We start from the raw sequence: 18,997 nt of genomic DNA on the forward strand, positions 1-18,997 counted from the left end.
AGGAGTAGCATATTAGCTGCCTTCGGGCCAAATCCCACCAAGCAGAATGCTTTGTTTGACAAACTACATGAGGATGGCTTTCGGTGGGAATCTCACTCTTCATTTCACAATAGCTCCCACCTTACCCTGCTACCCCAGAATGGACTGACATATTTAGGTAACCTGCCTGTCCTTTCTGCTTATTCAAGTGTGTAATAGTCTAACTGAAACATAGTCCTGTAATAGATAAGAGAAAGGTACTCTAATATTGTTTGAAAGATGATACTACAGGATATCATCAAAGATAGAAACTAAATGACAGTGTTTTATTTTAATTCATTAGCAAATGTTAAACAGAGATAGACCCCTGGCAGTGATTTCCTCTTATCCCATTGTACTCTGATTAAATAACACTGAAGGTCTAATGACCCAAATCAAAGGCAGAATTAAGTTATCAGTTTGTTGTTATACTCATGTTTAAAACATTTAGTCAAGTTACAGTTATAACTAGTACATAAAGATATAAATGAATTGCCATAAAATAGAAACTCCCTTTTCTTGCACTATATGGCTAGTTGGTGATCTTTATAAATTAACTAAATAAATTAAAACTATTTAATTTATACCAGTGATATGTTTCAAAATAAAGTTATTAGGTAGGATAAAATTAAAGGCTGTATACTGAATTTGTTAGAGCATCTGGCATTTTTCAAATTATTTTCTGAATGTTATCTAATTTGATTCCCTTGACAAACTAAAAAGTATGGCTCTGCCTACCTTGGCTCTCTCAATATCAATAAGCAAACTAAATCTCAAAGATTTGGTGATCTGCCTGTGGTGATATAATTAGCACATAGCAGATTCAGATGCAAGGCATAACTCTAATTTGGATCCTATTCAAACAAACCAAATACAGTCATAAACAAGTTTTTGTATGATTTAAATGCTTTTAAATTGTTGGTTTATTTTATAGGCCAGAACATAGTTTATCTTGGTGAATGCTCCATATACACTTGAAAAGAATATGTATTATGTTATTGATGTGTAAAATGTTCTATAATTATCAATTAGGTCATCATACAAACTAGCAAAATATCATAAATTAATTGGAGAAATTAAGGCATTTACTTATGTATTTTTTTAAAAAAAATTAATATGGTTATAGGTGGTATTATGATTATTTTTGAAATGAGTTGCCTTTTAGAAACATATCCTGAAATATTTGCAGAAAAAAGTTATATAGTTGACATCTACTTTAAAATAATCTGTATGGAGGGCATATATGTGGGCCAAACGAAACATGACTGGCTAGGAAATAGAAAATTTCCAAGTGAAAAGTAATATTTGAATGTCACTCCTTAAATTAAATTGAAAAATAAACAAAATGAACAAAAATAAAACCAGAATTTTCAAGTTACCAATACAAAATTTTTGTTGATTACTAATGTTTCCATTATGCTAATTTGGCTAATATAAATTGTTCATATACGGTATAACAATCTGCTGGGTCCAAATCACTGCTTTGAAACCATCTTTGAGTATTGATTTATATATTAGAACATAGAAATTTTCCATTTATTATGCAAAAATTAAATATCTCCATAAAGAGATATTTATATGAACAGTTTATATATCACACAACAGATTCAGAGATAATTTTCTTTTATTTACCAAAGTACACATTTCAGCTGGCTTGTTTTTATCTTATTTTATTAGTATTTTTAAAAAACTGATTTGAAATATGCATGTGAATAAGGATGCATCAACACATCACTTAATGAATATTTAAGATATTGGATAATATATCAATATGTCCCTTGATATAAAGTACCAAGTTATGTGTCCTTGAACATTGGTTCCGCAAATATGTGAGGGAATGCAAGGTCATTTTAAAATCCCACACACATAATTTCATTAAATGATTTCACACACAATCTGACTGCCCATAGCAGAATTGGCTTCCAGAATGTAATCACTGATGTGCTCTCCCTCACCGAGGCAGGTTTTATTGTGACTAAAGGCTCTCCTAGAACCCTTTGAGGCTTAATTATACATTTTAATTCCACCTGATCTGCTGCCTATGAATAAATATTTTATGTGGATAAAAGTAAGGAAATGACATCAAACTCTTTAAAATTAGAGACTGGGAGGTATTATATCATTCTTTTTTAAATAAGGGGATGCATTACTTAGAAGAAATTGTTTCTTTACTTACCCTCGCCCTGGAAGAAGGTACACTTTAACAAAGGGGTCAGAATAACCATTGTTGTCTCGAGGGACTAAGTTTCTTGCTTGGAGAATGTGTATTATGAGATTGCCAAGATCATAGTTGATTTGAAGCTTAAAGAGATAGGAACATATTTGGCAATATTATTTTGTTTTTGTTTTTATTTTAAAAACATTACCAGTCAAGATTTGACAAGTATTTTCTTTTTTGTTCTCATAAGAAGCATCAATCCTCATTTCCATTTTATTTGAAACTGAACAGACCATTAAATGCATAATTTAATTGGGAGTTCCCTGGCACATGTTAATGACTAGCAAAAGTGCCATTCATTTTTTCTGAGGTAAAAGTCCTGGCCTGTTTAAAATTCATTTAGAAGGAAAATCATGCAGTGGATTCTAGTTGCATTTTTACACGAAATATCTACTTTTAGGAAAAGAGTAAATGTTTAACATTCATGCATACAATTGTTGGAATTCTGAAATTAACTAGTTGATACACTTATTAGAAAATGTCATTTGCATTTCGCCAAATAATTAGCAGTGGGTGGAATCATTTTTTAAAGATAAAGTTATCACTACTGAAATGCAGGAATATTTCAGAAGGTGTAAAATGTACCTCGTCCTCTATTACATTATGCGATGTTAAACTGAAGCTTTTCTTTCTGTTCTGCTATTTTTCTAGTAGAGTGAGAGGCTAAGATAATCAAATCTTGTTCTTAAATTTCAGAAGCTGAAGAGGAAAGAGGCATTGCCTCGTAGATGCTTAATAGCTGTTACAAAATTGCCACTGAATAGTAAAATATTTATATTTCTAATAAATATTTGAGAAGTCTGCATGATTCCAAATAAGTGAAGTAACCACTAATGTTCTTACATTAACAAAAGGCAAAACATTTGTATTTCAAAGCAGAAAATCCATAAATAAAAATACTAACAAATTTTATAATCATATAAAACAGTTATGTAATAGTTATGTTGAAAATGAGATAATTCAGATGAGCCAAACTTTATCTAAAATTCCATAATTAAAATAATTGTTAACTTTAGCAAAATTTTGATCTGGTTATCATGTTTTATGGCAAAAAAAAAAAGGAATCTTCAATCACTTTTCTCTACACAGAGAAGCCCAGAGTCTGGGCATCATGAAACAAAGTGCTGTGAAGGAAGAGGAGCGCTGGGAAGTTTAGAACTGCAGTAACAGCGTGCTACAATGAATACAGAAATATACAATTACTCTGAAATTAATTTCAGTGAGATTCAGAACAGCTTCCAAATTTTTAAGAAGTTCTTTCCTATTTTCTCCTTTCTCTGCCAGCCTTAAAGTCCATCTTTAACTGATAAAGCACCGAAACTATTTCTTGTGGTGCTTTTTCTCCCCCTCCAAAACCATTTATTGAAATGAAAACTTGTAGGCTTCAAGAGAGTGCTTTTTGAAATGTACTCTGCAGGGCCTTAGAGAACACTTAGCATTGCTGACAGGTAACTGCCAAGAGAAAAGGAGATGCCTGTCCCCAGTAATCCTCACTCAGAGCTACTCCGGTGCTGGCAGTCATTGTTTGGGTGTCTACATAAAGTGTTCCTTAGAATAAGGTTTTGCTAAAAGAAAAAAAGAAAAAAAAAGAGTTGAAGCCAATGTATAAGGGGGTTTAAAAAAAGGAAGGAAAAAATACCCCAAGAATTATGAAGGAATGTTTTTAGTATAATTGTCTACTATAGAATTAAACACTACTGCACAAGGGAAAAGAAAACATGAGAACAAACAACGACAACAACAAAAACCACAGCAAATGCTGGCCCAGAAGCAAGAAGTATTTTTAAAAATGGGAAAGAGAACGAGAGAAAGAAACTGTGAATCAGGAAGGCTAGCTTTTTCTTCTTTTTTTTCTGTCTGAAATGAAGGATCAGGGCCTGGCCCAGGAGTGGGGAACAGCGGTGGGTCAGCCAGACTTAGAGAACATCCGCAATCTGGCTCCATCCTGCTGGGTCGGACAGTCACTTGATGTACTACTTTGCCTGTCAGCCCCTTTGTAATAGTTCCTGTTGGCCTCTGCTGAATGAGTTTTTATTACATAGTCCTTTTAATTAGTCTTTTCCTTACTCTGAAATGTTTACTGATCGTTTTATCATTGAGGGGCTCACTGCCGCTCAGCTCTCATCGAAGGTTCTTTCCACCTTCTCTCTACAGGACCCTTTCACGGAAGCAAAGCTGCCTCCTTCCTTTCATGCCTGTCTGGCAGCAGGACCTTTCCCCACACCTTCTCTTCTTCCAGGAGTGCACTCCCCTTTCTCACTGCTTTTTCTCAAATCAGGTCAAATCTCTGCTATCCTTTGTGAAGTCTTTCATGCACATTTCCTCCAGAATGTGTTGGAGTTGCAGCTAAGACTCATTGTTCTCATTCCTTTATCGGGAACTTACTACCTTCAAAGTTATTGTTTTATATTGTGTTAATTTTTTTCTATGGGACATTTCTTATCTACTCTAAACTACATTTTGCTATCATCTAGACCACAATTTTCTAATATTTTTACTGTGATGCACAGTAGGAAATACATGTTACAATATATTACACTAACACAGAAACACACATACACAGAACTAAAAGGAGGGATTAACACTACTTTTTTCTATTTTCTTGGTTAAATCCACTAAAATGACTTCAAAAATTTAAAATTAGTCATGACCCTCCCCCACTCCCCCTAGTAAAAAACACACACACAGCTCTAAAATAATTGATCAACAATTATTTAACAATTGTATTTAACAATTATTAGCCAGAGGACAGCATTCAACTCATGAAACTCTCGAAGAAGAAACTTCAAATTTCCAGGAGAATCTGTCATGTTGGAAATACATTCAATAAACATAAAGGGAATGAGACCTAAAATATATTAATTCTATTAAGGCTTCATGCAGGTTTTAAGGTATCTAATTCCAAAGATATAATTAGATTTCAGAAAAGACATATTTGTATCAAAATACTATTCTGTGCAATTGTACTTTTTCCCTTTATTATATCAGTATGTGTTTTAAAACAGAAAAGGTTCTAACAGTGTTTACAACTTCAACAGACCAGGGGGTGGAAATAATCAGAAAAGATTGCATAATGATGATTAAAAACAAAACAAAACTTTCATACCTGAATTTCTCCTGTAATTGGATGAGAGACAACCTTTGTTGCATCAGTAGGCTGTAATATTAAAAACATACATTATAATAGATAAACCCTTCATAGAATTTACCATTTCAACTTCCTCCTGAAATTAATTTCTATTTGGTCAGAGCACACTGCCTGGAAAATATATTTCACCCATTTGTCTGCTTCAGATTATGCTGTCTGCTTATATTTCTCAATACATGTTTAGTTTTATAGCCACATGAATCTGTTTTTCATTTTGTTAAGCCTGGTTTGAAGCTATAATTTTATACCGCAATAATGTATTTTCAATTACTTAAGAAAATGAACGCTTTGGTTCAATGTACTCTATTTAAATATTCATAGGATTTAAAGATCTATGGAGGAATAAAAAATATGTATTTTTTTATACAACAGCTGCCTAGCAGAAAGGAGTTATGAAATCCATGCTTATACTCCTTTGTTGGGTATTCCTGTTCCCTTCTTGCCTGAGATAGCAGGCAATCACTTTCTAAGATCTCACACTCGATTTTAATTCCATCCCATTCTATTTGAGTTCTCATTTCCTTAATTAGTTCCTTATATTAGTAGAACCTTAAAAATAGGAGTGTGATCTGGTAAACTGATTCATACTGTTGAATCAATGACTAACTGCTAATTTGTTACATTTCAATGAAATATTTGTATAAAAGGAGAGATGACAAACCTGACCCCAGCTCTTATAGAATTTCAGGCAATGTGGAATGTGGCATCAATTTAAGGGAGACATTTCCCAAAATGGAGGCCAGCTTACCTCTCTACAAAAAGGCCCTAGCCCCCCTACACGTTATATATTGGCCTTGTTTTAATAATTAACTGGAAATGATTCTTAATGTTTAGGTGTATATACTTATTTTGCCAACTTTTCCTTTAAATTTTTAGCCTAGACATGAGAGCAATCAAAAGGACTCGGCTATATTCCAGGTCTTATTCTATGAAGTAATTACAGAAAATACTAATATAATCATTAGCAAAGTTAAGGGCTATGTGTTAAATTTTCTAAGCCATGTATCCTTTATTCTTTCAACTCCATTACATGAACAGTCATTTATTAGCACTGAAATTATGCTCTGGTTACCAAGGATAAAGTGTCAGTTACTGAACAATGATATTCACTTCATAATTATTTTACTACTTAAAATTCAAGGAAAGAAAACCGAATCTAGAAAAAGAAGGACCACACAAATCCTGAAGCTATTTACCCCTCAATTAAAGATGGGAGCTTTCTAAAACCAGATATCCTTGACTTTCAATGAGGAAAGTTGTGGAATAACTGAGATCAAAAAGTAAAAAGTGAGACAAAAAAAAAAGCAAAGTGTGATTATTGGTAACCTATTTTTTTTTTTAAAACAGTCAGCTTTTTGACAAGAGCACACAAACCTAACTAGATTTAACATAGAGAATAAACTTATGGATCATTTTTAGTTGTTAGGGGTACCACAGAGAACTCATAAGAATGCAGAAATGGAAAACTGGTCTGTTTGGTTTTTTTTTTCTTTTCTTGCTTCAGTAGATAATTAGGAAATGAGAAATCCCCATAACATCTTAGAAAATGATATCCTGTTTCCTGTCTGCTAGTCTAAACAAGGTGGAACTAGAAAGCAACTCAAAGGTCACGGCGCACTTCTCACCTTGCTGCTGCTGTGTTTCTTTTTGCTCACCGAGGGGGACCCTGGTTGCCCGGGGCTGGGGACAGAACTGGATCCTGCTGATGTAGGGCCTGAATGAGCGTGAGATCCTTTTTCCACGACGGAGGACATAACCAGCGGTGACTGCTGTAGCGAAACCTTCTGGAGCTCTGCAGCCAGTTGCTTAGGATCCACCCCTGGGGACTTTGCTTTATCCACTACAACAAAATAAAAAGGCTTATATGTCCCTGGATTTCATAGGTACTTAACACCATGGAACTGATTCGAATTTAGATGACAGTCAAAATATTACATAACAACCTACTTAAAAAAAAAACAAAAACAATTAAAAATAGATAAATAATTGTACCTTTATGTATCTATTTCTTAGAAGTCCAGAAGGATCACAGAAGAGTAAAAGAATTCTGAGTTATAGAGGGAAATTGAGCTTCCTATTCCATCTTCAGGAAATGTTTTTAATGTTTTACATAGGAAATTGTATGAAGATAAAATATTCCATTTTATTCATAATTTGGTCATAACTTGTATGATCAGCTACTTCTCCTTCTTTAAATCTTAACTACAACTTTCTCAAAGGGGGAAATTTCCAAGAGCATATTTACATTTGCAGATGTATGATCGTTTCAAGAGGCCTTGGTCTCTTTATTTAGTGTAGTAACCCAGACTCAGAATGCACAGGAAGTGCTCAATATATAATTGTTAAACGAAGGAATAAGTGATATTTTTAATCTCACATTTGACCTAAATGAAAAATGTGAAATCACACAACAAGAATTTAATATACATTTCTTTAATGGGTCTAACATGCAAATGTGTTTTTCCCTAGAGTGCTAAAAAAATATAGCTACAATGCTTTTGATTTTCTTTACCATTAGATAAATATATATAAACACCCATCAGTCTATCATTTTATTTTCATCTATATCTATGTTTATGTCTTTATCTACAGCTACACTGCCTCAATAATTGTAGATTGTTCCCAACTTATGATAGTTTGACTTAACGATTTTCCACTTTACAATGGTGCAAAAGTGATACACATAATAAGTTACATGAGCTATTCAACAACTTATAATCAATAGGCATTATTTTAGAAATTTTGTTCAACTGTAGGCTAATGTAAGTGTTCTGAGCACATTTAAGGTAGGCTGGTCTAAGCTGTGATGTTTGGAAAGTTAGGTGTATTAAATGCATTTTTGACTTAAGGATATTCCCAACTTATGATGGGCTTATTGGGGTGTAACCCCCTTGTAAGTGAAGGAGCAGCTATACTTCCATGTCTACATTTTTACTCACAGTTGAAAGCAGATGGCTTTCACCTACCAGATTTTGGTGGTTCATGAAGTTCCAGGTGTTGGGGATTTTCAGAATCTGAGAGCATATTGAGGTCCCTAAAAATTAAAACAAAAAAATTAAGAAAAAATTTGAGGAAGCCTGAGACAAAAGGCTCTTTCCCCAACTACCCTGAATATTTTTTAAGTAGGTAAATGAGAAGTGGTTAATGATATAAAGCAATTTCAAAGCATGCTCATCCTTCTAATCAAATATATATTGGCAATGCCATTAAAAGTCAGCTGATTAAAATGATAATTTAAGGTGAAATCTTTATGGATTAAATGTAAGTTCATTTTGAAATACCATACACATCCATGAAATCTAAATGGGTTTCAGTTTTCATTTATATGAAGCATGTTTCAATAAAAGTATGAAAGGGGAGAGCTATTGACATTAGTCAGAGACAAAATTATCTGAATTCCTTCTATGCTTTAAACTTTGATTCTGAACACAAGAAATCTATAAAACTTGTATTCTCTTTATTTTCTAATTACAGAAAATCTTGCTGACTGGCAAAGGTTCCACCTTAACAATTTTAAATTAAAAGAGCCATGAATAGCCAAAAAATGGAAACAGAAAGATGGGGAAAAACTCACAGTCTTACACATATTTCTGCTTCCCCACTTTGCTGACTAATGATACTCTGCACTTCTTCGTATGTTTTAGAAGTTAAAGGAATTCCATTCCATTCCAAAACTTGCATCCCTAAAAAGACAAATTCAAGTATAACATGAAAAGTGTGTGCTATTTCTAGTCCAGGTTCATAGGGCATAGAAGACACTGCTTTGCACTTGCAAACAACTCAGCACACTATTTCAGAGAACATCAGTTCAAAGTTCTCTGGAACCACATGTCCTTTGGTTTCATCAACTTACCTGAACACATAAAATGTATCTAACACAACATGCAAAAATGCCGTTTTTTGGAAACCTATTAAATGCTATCAAACACATGCATGTTTGTTCACACTGCTATAAAGAAAACATTATTGGATGAATACTTCTTAGACCAATTTTGTGCCCGATAAAAAATAACTGTGACCACCAATGTAACTCTTTCATGGGGAGCAAGCAACTAGAAACGTGTCAAGTTCCATAGTCTATCGTGGAATGGGAGGGGCAGAAGAAAGCCATTAGGATTTTGCTGTGAAGTTCCCCTTAAGCTCCCTTTCAACTTGGCTCAGATAAACTGATTTCCACGTTGTGTCTTTTCTTCATTGCCTGCAAGATATTCCTGACTAGAAGCAGCAGAAATGCTAATAAGAGAGCAACTTCATGTGAGTGCGTATTGCCTGTGCAGTAAGGAGTGCAAGGCCCTGTGCTCAGAAGGTCCTCTGCTTGGTTCAATACTTGCCATTGCCATTTTGAAAGTCTCAATGATGTTTGAACAAAGTCTTCTACATTTTCATTTTGCACTGGGTCCTCTGCTAGACTAGTTATTGGAAAAAAATTTCATACAAAGAAAGTAGTTCCATATAATATTTCAACATTTTAATTTCTTTGGTCCATTTAATATGAGCTGTCAAAAAATCTAGGGACAAATACTTGGCACAAATCAGTTGGTCCGAATATGTGGCTATGTGAGCTGGGTATAAATTAGATAAAACAATCCAAAGTTATAGTGCCGACATATTTATGAAGGCTACCAGATTTACCTGAGAAAAAATGTATGTCATACTAGGCTATAATGAAATAAAAATAAACACTTATTGATAAATTACATTTCAATGTGCTTCACAGATGCCTATGTGAAATTACCTATTGCTTAACATTGATTTCAATGGGAAATGCTAAACATGGCATGATTGCGTCTTTAACATTTTTAATGATTTTGACATACATTGAAAAGCATATTGCCAGTTGCAAGCAAGTAAGGGAAATGTTTTTGGTGAAGTGGCAAAAGAAGTATATAAAAATTCCCACAATTACACAAACAAAAACAACTTTTCCATAACTTACTCCAAGAAAACTTTATCTTCAGATGGACCTTAGGTTTATTTCAACAATCCCAGGCTGTTGTACACATAAAATGAGAAAATAACATAAAAGACAGTGGTGACCCCACTAAAGAAAAAATTAGAACTGAAAGAGGAAAAACACACTCCCCTCCCCCCCTCAGGAGTAAGAGTTATTTATGACAGATGATTTTGAATGGAAACAAATTAATGGTGTTGTAATCCAGAAATTGCATTGTCACTTTTCTGCAGAGCATATTCTATGAAAAGAAACAGCTGCATAATCCTGATGCTACTTCTGTTGGATTTACCTGTTTATTTTTTACATCTCAAAAAAAAAAAAAAAATAACAGTGCAAATTTACAGAACATAATTATCCAGTGAAATAAAAAATACTTCCAGGTTTAAAAAACTGTTTAGAATCATTAATAACATTGCTGGAAAAAAATATACAGAAAACTAGGGTCTTGCCTAGGTATTTTTCTGAGATCATGAACTATATAATATGCTCTGCTAAACTTTTCCATTCACTCAGTTTCCCACCAGAGATGGTCCAATACTATAGTTCAAAGATTTTTCCAGTTCTTTTATCCTTATTCTTGGTTCCAATGGTGAGTATCAGATAATACAGGGAAAGTGACTACTTGAACAGAGTCACTTAGTTAACACTTCCTCTTTGCATTGCCACTCCAACTTCCCTCAAATTCTACAAAGCCACACTATAATAACCAAGTGAATATACAAGTAACTCCTTATCAATTCATAAGATGGTTTTAACAGTTTGCGAATTAAGTATCATGTGACATCAAATACATTTTAATTTAGAAAAAATAGGTTAATTGTAAAATTCTATTGTAAAATGCATGCAAAAATTTGTTGAAAATGATTATACTACATGGAAATATAGCTCACCCAAAGTAATATTTTACCATTTAATTGATTTGAATGTAAGCATATTCAAACTTCATATAACTTTTTACTCTGACTTTAAGAAAGAATTCCTGGAAGATAGTGTACACATAAGTGGTTAAATATATTACTTAGCATTTTGAGCAAATAATTACATTTTTATAGTATTTAAATTTTATCAACATGTATGTTAAACAATTGTTCAAGTTTGAGAGTGTTCACATAATTCTTCAATTATATTCCTATAAAGTACCTATTCTAATAGTTTCTATTAGGAAAACTAATCTAAATTTTTTGCCAAATGTGCAACAGTGATAATAGGACTTAGTGTTCAAAATCTTATATTTAAAAGGTTATCAACATTTAAAATTATAATAATGAGTTGATTTTTGAATTTAAAAAAATCAATCGACATAAAAGATTCTCAAATGTGTTTTCATATTTTATGGGATTACTTAATTTTATATGTTCCTCAAACTTCCAAAAGCTATTCATATCTTTATAACACAAAATTTCATGTCTGTTATTTCTTTATCCATATTTAATATTGGCCATTACTTCAAAAACATCTATATATTAAAATTACTGAATTAATAGTCAAAATTTTATAGGTTATTGTACATCTACTCATATATTACACAAAAGCTCAAGACTTATTTATTTATTTCAAAGATATTTTTTCAGTTCCTTGTATGTGGCAGGTAATACACAATTCATCACCTTTATAATGATGATCTTTATGCTGTTATATGCTAATATCTTATGCTGTCATATAAGGTAATAAAATACACTCCACTAGAAAAAAACAAAAATATCTCAGCAATTAGTAAAATAAAGATGATTCACAGAAAATTCAAAAGTGTTAAAAATATATGAAAAAAGACCCATACTCATTAGTAATTAGAAAGTACAAATTAGAGCAATAATGACATGTTACTTAACTATCATCATTCAAAAAGATTGGAAGCCAGAAAATACCATGTGTGGGAATATGGGAGTTCAAGGGAAATATACTTGGTAGGTGGTTTTTCAACTTCATCACCATTCTATGATGTGAAAAGACTATATCAATATAAAAAATATAACAACTGTTTATTTACTATTTATTTTGATTGAGATGCAGATAAGTGCAACCACTCTGGAGGGCAATGCAGTACAACATTGTTAAATTAAGCACATGTACACCCTATGACTTGGAAATTTTCTTGAGTATCTATTTGTGTGAGGTGGAAGTTTCAGGAGAAATGGACAATGAGAGGGAGAAATGCTTACAATGTAATCACTCCACAGAATTTGCAGGAAACAGACATAATAAGTGTTGAGGTCAAAAGGTGAAACCATCTTAAAATCATTTGCCAAGTAAAGACTAGTGAGAAACAGGATCCGATCTATAGGGCAAAGACATTTATATACATAAAAATAATATTGACACAAGTTAACATTACACATTTTACAAATAAATATGTCACATAAATTATAATAGTTGCTTATGGAAGAAAGAAGGGAATTGGAAAAGAAAATGAGATAACAAAGAAATGAGTTAATAGATGACTGAATAAACAACAGACACACACACACACACACACACACACACACACACACGAGGAGACCTTACATGAACCAATGTAGGTACTATAAAATGAGAAGGTGAAGCAGCTGGGGTAAAAACAAAAAACAAACAATTAATACTTTTTCTCCACTGATATTATTAACCATGACTACAGATTAATATACTAATTTTGGACATACACTCCCTAGAGTCCTTTATAAACTAGCAGCAGCAGCAAAATTTCAGCTGAACTAGTCAATGCCCTGACTTTCTAAATAGTGAGCAAATCTTGCAAATGAGTTTCAGGAGTCCAATATGTTGTCCACATCTGTTATGCTAATTATTCATTCATTTTCCAGTTATGCAGTGTTAATAGAAGAGAAATATATACATAGATAGATTTTATTATTATTTTATTTTTTAATACATGTTTTATTGATTCCCGAGAGAAGAGGGAAAGATAGAAACATCAATGATGAAAGAGAATCATTGATCGGCTGCCTCCTACGCACTCCACACTGGGGATCTAGCCTGCAACCCAGGCCTGTGCCCTGATCAGGAATCGAACCGTAACCTGGTGGTTCATAGGTCGATGCTCAACTGCTGAGCCAAACAAGCCTGGCTTTATTATTTTTTAAAATTATATTTTCTATATTTCACAATTTTAACCTATTATACATTAACATGAAAAAAGGGAAAGAAGGAATGATGGGTAGAAAAAAGGAAAGAATGAAAGGAAAAAGGTATGGAAGGAGGAAATCTTCAGTAAAGAAAAAAAAATAATACAATAACACATTTAAAACTTAAATATATATAGACACAAGTTAGCACTTTATATATATTTTCCCCCCTGAGGGAACTCATTTATAAGTATAAAATCTTAAGGTTGGAAACTATCTGGTTGAATAGTGAATCTTATAATATTGCCATTTCTGTCACAGTCATTATTACTAGAGGCCTGGTGCATGAAATTCATGCGGGGTAGGGGAGATCCCTCTGGGACAACTTTAAGTGTACCAACATCAGAATTATGGGGGTGCCAGAAAAAGAGAGAAAGCAAGATATTGAAAATATATTTGAAGAAATAATGACAAAAAAATGTCCCCATCTTGTGAAAGAAATAGACTTACAAGTCCAGGAAGTGCACAGAAACCCAAACAAAAGGAATCCAAAGAGGATCACACTGCGACACATCATAATTAAAATGCCAAGAGCAAAAGACAAAGAGAGAACATTAAAAGCAGCAAGAGAAAAGCAGTTAGTTACCTACAAGGGAGCACCTACATGATTGTCAGCTGATTTCTCAACAGAAACCATGCAGGCCAGAAGGGAGTGGCAAGAAATATTCAAAATGATGAATAGCAAGAATCTACAACCAAGATTACTCTGCCCAGCAAAGTTAAGATTCAGAATTGAAGGTCAGATAAAGAGCTTCACAGATAAGAAAAAGCTAAAGGAGTTTATCACAACCAAACCAGTATTATATGAAATGCTGAAAGGTATTCTTTAAGAAGGAGAAGAAGGAGAAAAAGGTAAAGATAAAAATTATGAACAACAAATACATATCTATCAATAAGTGAACCTAAAAATCAAGTGAATTAAAAATCCGAGGAACAGAATAATCTGGTGAATATAATAGAATCAGGGGTATAGAAAGGGAGTGGCCTGACAACTCTCAGGGGGAAAAGGGTTTGGGGTGTGTGGGAAGAGACTGGACAAAATCGTACACCTATGGATGAGGACAGTGTCGGGGAGGTAAGTGCAGAGGGTGGGGTAGGAACTGGGTGAAGGGGAGCTATGGGGGTGAAAGGAAAAACAATTATAATAATCTGAACAATAAAGATTTATTAAATTTGAAAAAATTGGTCACAGTTAAGGGAGCCACCCACTCTCAAGAATTTTGCTGGCTTGGGCGTTCCTCCCTTTGTGGTGTGAATCAATGGACAAAAATCAACCCCCAGGGTCCTAGAGTTTTTAATTCCTTCACCGGGAATTTCCCTAGAACTTGTGGGGCAGGAAACAGCAAATTATTCAATTTCTCACCATTACTTGAGAGAATGATTGAAACTGATTACACTGGAGTTACATGGGGGAAAAGTTATGTATTTCTTGCCCTCCAGTATGGCTCTTACAAATTCATGGTTTTTGAACAGCTAAGGTAAATATGGGAATATAATTAGCTATATTTGTGGTTGACCTTGAGAAATTTTATCATGATAGGATTCTGTTTGTAATTGGTATTACCATTAAAATAATCTCGTATTCCACTCCAAAATTTTCTGAAAGGATTGGAAAAGATGTTAAAGTCACTCCTTGGCTGTAGTTTATGATGTTTAGAATTAGATATGTTATTTAAAACAGACTGAAACATAATGTGCTGAATGAGTCAGGAGAATGGGTATGGGTAGATCAGTAAAATTTTATTGATCCCAAGAAAATAATGTAACTAAGTTATCTAATGATAGGTATGTAATCATCTAATCCAAAATAGATTACAGTTCATAAACTTATAAGCTTTTCTTAGTTTAATTTCCCAATCTATTTTTTAAACTATTCAGAATGGCCTTAGCTAGTTTTGCTCAGTGGGTAGAGCATTGGTCTGCAGACCCAAGGATCCCAGGTTCCATTTGGTTAAGAGCACATGTTTTAGTTGCAGGCTCCTCCCTGGATTGGGCCCTCGTCAGGGGCATGCAGGAGGCAACCAGTCTATGTGTTTCTATCACATTGATATTTCTCTCTTTCTTTCCATCTCTTTTTTTAATCTCTCTAAAAATCAATAGAGAAACATCCTCAGGCGAGGCTTAAAAAATAACAAACACCAAATGAATTTTTCTATTGATGTTAACCAATTAATTCCATCAGATCTGAAGAATATCATGAACAGTTAACAGTAACAGACTAATCCAAAAATGCTCTTATGATTAGAAAGAGATTCATAGTTAACTGCATAGCCATAGGAAGCTAAGATAAGTCACAAACTGTGTATGAGAAATGCTTAACTACTGCCTCCTCTGCTTTAAGTATCCCTAGTGAATCATTAAAGACTTTACCTTTATGTTCTTAACCTTTTTTGATATTCATGCATTCTGTACTGATCCATTTTTAATGTTATTTAAATGAATCCTACTATAAAGAAAATACATTTTAACCTAAAATATACTTTATACTAGGAAAACTGTTTCCTAATAAATGCAGGAGCTACCTGAACTAATGGCAAAACCATCATCATAATTTTCATTGAGCACATATATAAGGATGATATAAAATTCAATTTTATTAGATTATCTGACAAATAAAATATGCAGAATTTTGCCTTGATTATTGAGGTATAACTTTAAATCATGTATAAAATCAGACAAAAAGAAATTATATTTCTGACACAGTTATATAATCTCCCAATCAAAATCTAGGAACAAAAATAAAATTCAAATATACTTATCTATAATATAAGAAAAGAAAATAATTATTTTGACAAAGGAGATGGAATTATTTTTATCATAACCCAAGAAATTATCACTGGAAATATTACAACTTGGTCAATTGCTGTGCATAAAAAGTTAAGTTTTTATATTTTGTTTATTTTTTATTCAAAGATACTATATAATTATTATAGGCTAGAGGCCCAATGCATGAAGATTCATGCAAGAATGGATCATCCTTCCCCTGGCTGCTGGCACCACCTTCACTCTGGCGTGGAGCCGCCTTTCTGCCTTCCCATGCTGCACAGAGGCCCAGAGTGGCTGGGGCGGGTGTGGAATACCTGCATCATTGCCATGGCAATGACGCAAGTATCCCATTCTGTCCCTGTCCCTGGCCACTCTGTGCCTGCGTATGCAAATTAACCCACCGTCTTTGTTGGCTTAATTTGCATACTCACTCCTGATTGGCTGGTAGGTGTCATAAAGGTACAGTCAGTTTACATCTTACTCTTTTATTAGTGTAGATGGCTTAAAGAACATCTATCTTCTGCATTTCTATCCTGAAGGCACCTTCAATATAATATATAATCCTATTATTCTATACTAGAGGCCTAGTGCATGAAATTAGTGCACTGGGTGGTGTCCCTCAGCCCAGCCTGCACCCTCTCCAATCTCAGACATCCTTCTCACAATCAGGGACTGCTGTCTACCAACCTTTCACCTTTCTCTGCCTGATTCCCCTAAGCACTTCTGCCTGCCAGCCTGATCACCCCTAACCACTCCCCTGCCAGCCTGATCGAGGCCTAACTGTCGTCAGCCGGCCCAATTGCCCCTAACTGCACTCCCCTGCCAGCCTGATCACCCCTAACTGCCCTCCCCTGCCAGTTTGGTCACTCCTAACTATCCTCCGCTGCAGGCTTGGTCCCCACAAATGCCTTCTCCTGAAGGCCTGGTTCCCCCCAACTGCTCTACCCTGCAGGCCTGGTCCCCCCAACTGCCATCCAATGCAGGCCTGGTCACCCCCAACTGCCCTCCTTTGCTGGCCTGGTCATGCCTAACTGCCCACAACTGCCCTCCCCTGCAGGCTATCTTGTGGCAGTCATCTTGTATCCACATGAGGGCAGCCATCTTGTGTCTTGGAATGATAATCAAACAGCATATTACTCTTTTATTAGATAGGATCATTTCTAGGATATACTTATAGAGAATAAATGTTTTCTGAATAGTTACTTAATAAATGTGATTTTTCAAAATATATCTTTTATCAATTTTAGAGTGGAAAGAAGAGGGAGAGAGAGATAGAAACATCACTGATAAGAGAGAATCATTGATCCTGCATGCCCCACACTGGGGATAGAGCCTGCAACCCAGGCATATGTCCTGACCAGGAAATGAGCCATGACTTCTTGGTTCATAGGTTGATGTTCAACCACTGAGCAACACCAGGCAGGCTACCAAATAAGTGTTTTGATCCATTTGCAGTCTTTATCATTTCCAGTATTCCTAATAATCTTACATCTACTCCACACCAATCTATCACTGCACACCAATAACTATAATTCTGCTGTCAGAACCTCAATGTCTTTTTCCAATAAGAAATGACATCCACTACAGGGATGAATTCAAGTTGTGTAAGGCCCGAAGCTTAAGCAATTGTAAAAAAATAAAAAATAAAAATAAAAAATCTAAAAGTATAGACATAATATTAGATACAAGTGAATATTCATTAAAAGGACAAAATAAAACATAAAAAAATTATAAATCTTAAAAATCTGATTAGCACCACAAACATCACATATTTCTTAGAAACTTCCGTAAGGAGAGAGAACAATTGATGGAGAAGACCTGAGACTTAAGCTCTATTAGTGTCACAATTTATCCATTCCGATCTTTCTTCTTCTTTTTATTAATCCCATCTAATTAACCTCAAATTCTTACCTCCAGTGATTGAATTTCCATCATGTAACACACCCAGCTTATGGTGCCTCAGGTACCATTCTCTCATCTCCCCCTTCTAAACCTTAACCATATATGTTTCTTTTCAAGACTTAATCTCTTTCCCACAACCCTCATCAGTGAAGTGGCTCCTAAGTATACATTATGGAAGGTCTTGTGGAGGATCATTCACATTTAACACTGAAGACCCAATGAGTTTCTGTGATTTTTCAAAAGTCACACACAAAACGAACTGATGAGAAAGATTGGTCCAGACACTGGGAGCCAGACATCTGGCATCTATGCTATGATTCTGTTCACTGATAGATTTTCAGTGACTAACAGACCATGGAAATTACATGAACAGATATTCAATTGTATGCATGCCCACAGGTTTTAATCAGAGCATGAGATTTACTGATTAAGATATTGCTAAGAAAAAGAAGTTTGGAAACATTATTTATTTGTTTGTTTGTTTGTTTGTTTGTGAAAGGGAAGCATCCCACCCACTGCCCTGCTGCCCCTCTGGCTCTGACTCTACAATCGCTGAAATGGACCTTTCTCCAGAGGCCTCTGACACTTAATAAGGAATCCCTGAGGTAGTCCTTTGGAGGAAACCTAGGGAGAGGCTGTGAGAGCCTACGCAGCACTGAGGTAGGGTCAAAGACCCTAGAAACATTTTTAAAGATTAGCCAAAACTATAGTTTTACAGTGAGGAGGTCATACAGTTATATGATAAATGGCTTAGTCACTTCAGGCATTTTCACCTATTTTTTATTTATCAATACTTATGTCTGATATTTTAAATAATATTCCATTATAGCAGATACCTCTGGTATTGCCTTACAGAAAGCCTAAAATCTATAGGA

General features: G+C 34.3%; 1 protein-coding gene across 6 annotated transcripts in view; it reads right to left on the bottom strand.

Moving 5' to 3' along the window:
- PCLO (piccolo presynaptic cytomatrix protein) overlaps nt 1-18,997 on the bottom strand; it is a 254,587-nt gene that overhangs the window by 55,029 nt on the left and 180,561 nt on the right. For 5 of the 6 annotated variants that reach the window (XM_084897067.1, XM_084897064.1, XM_084897066.1 and 2 more), the window contains exons 11-15: nt 8,959-9,067; nt 8,351-8,418; nt 7,010-7,224; nt 5,343-5,393; nt 2,195-2,319 (exon numbers count right to left, since the gene is read on the bottom strand). In XM_084897067.1, coding sequence (XP_084753193.1) covers nt 2,195-2,319; nt 5,343-5,393; nt 7,010-7,224; nt 8,351-8,418; nt 8,959-9,067 — 568 coding nt within the window. Of the gene's footprint in view, nt 1-2,194; nt 2,320-5,342; nt 5,394-7,009; nt 7,225-8,350; nt 8,419-8,958; nt 9,068-18,997 lie in introns of those variants that run through there. The other variant, XM_084897068.1, reaches the window with a different exon arrangement.

The sequence above is a fragment of the Pipistrellus hanaki genome, assembly GCF_964339955.1.
Source record: "Pipistrellus hanaki genome assembly, chromosome: 10".
Lineage (NCBI taxonomy): Eukaryota > Metazoa > Chordata > Mammalia > Chiroptera > Vespertilionidae > Pipistrellus > Pipistrellus hanaki.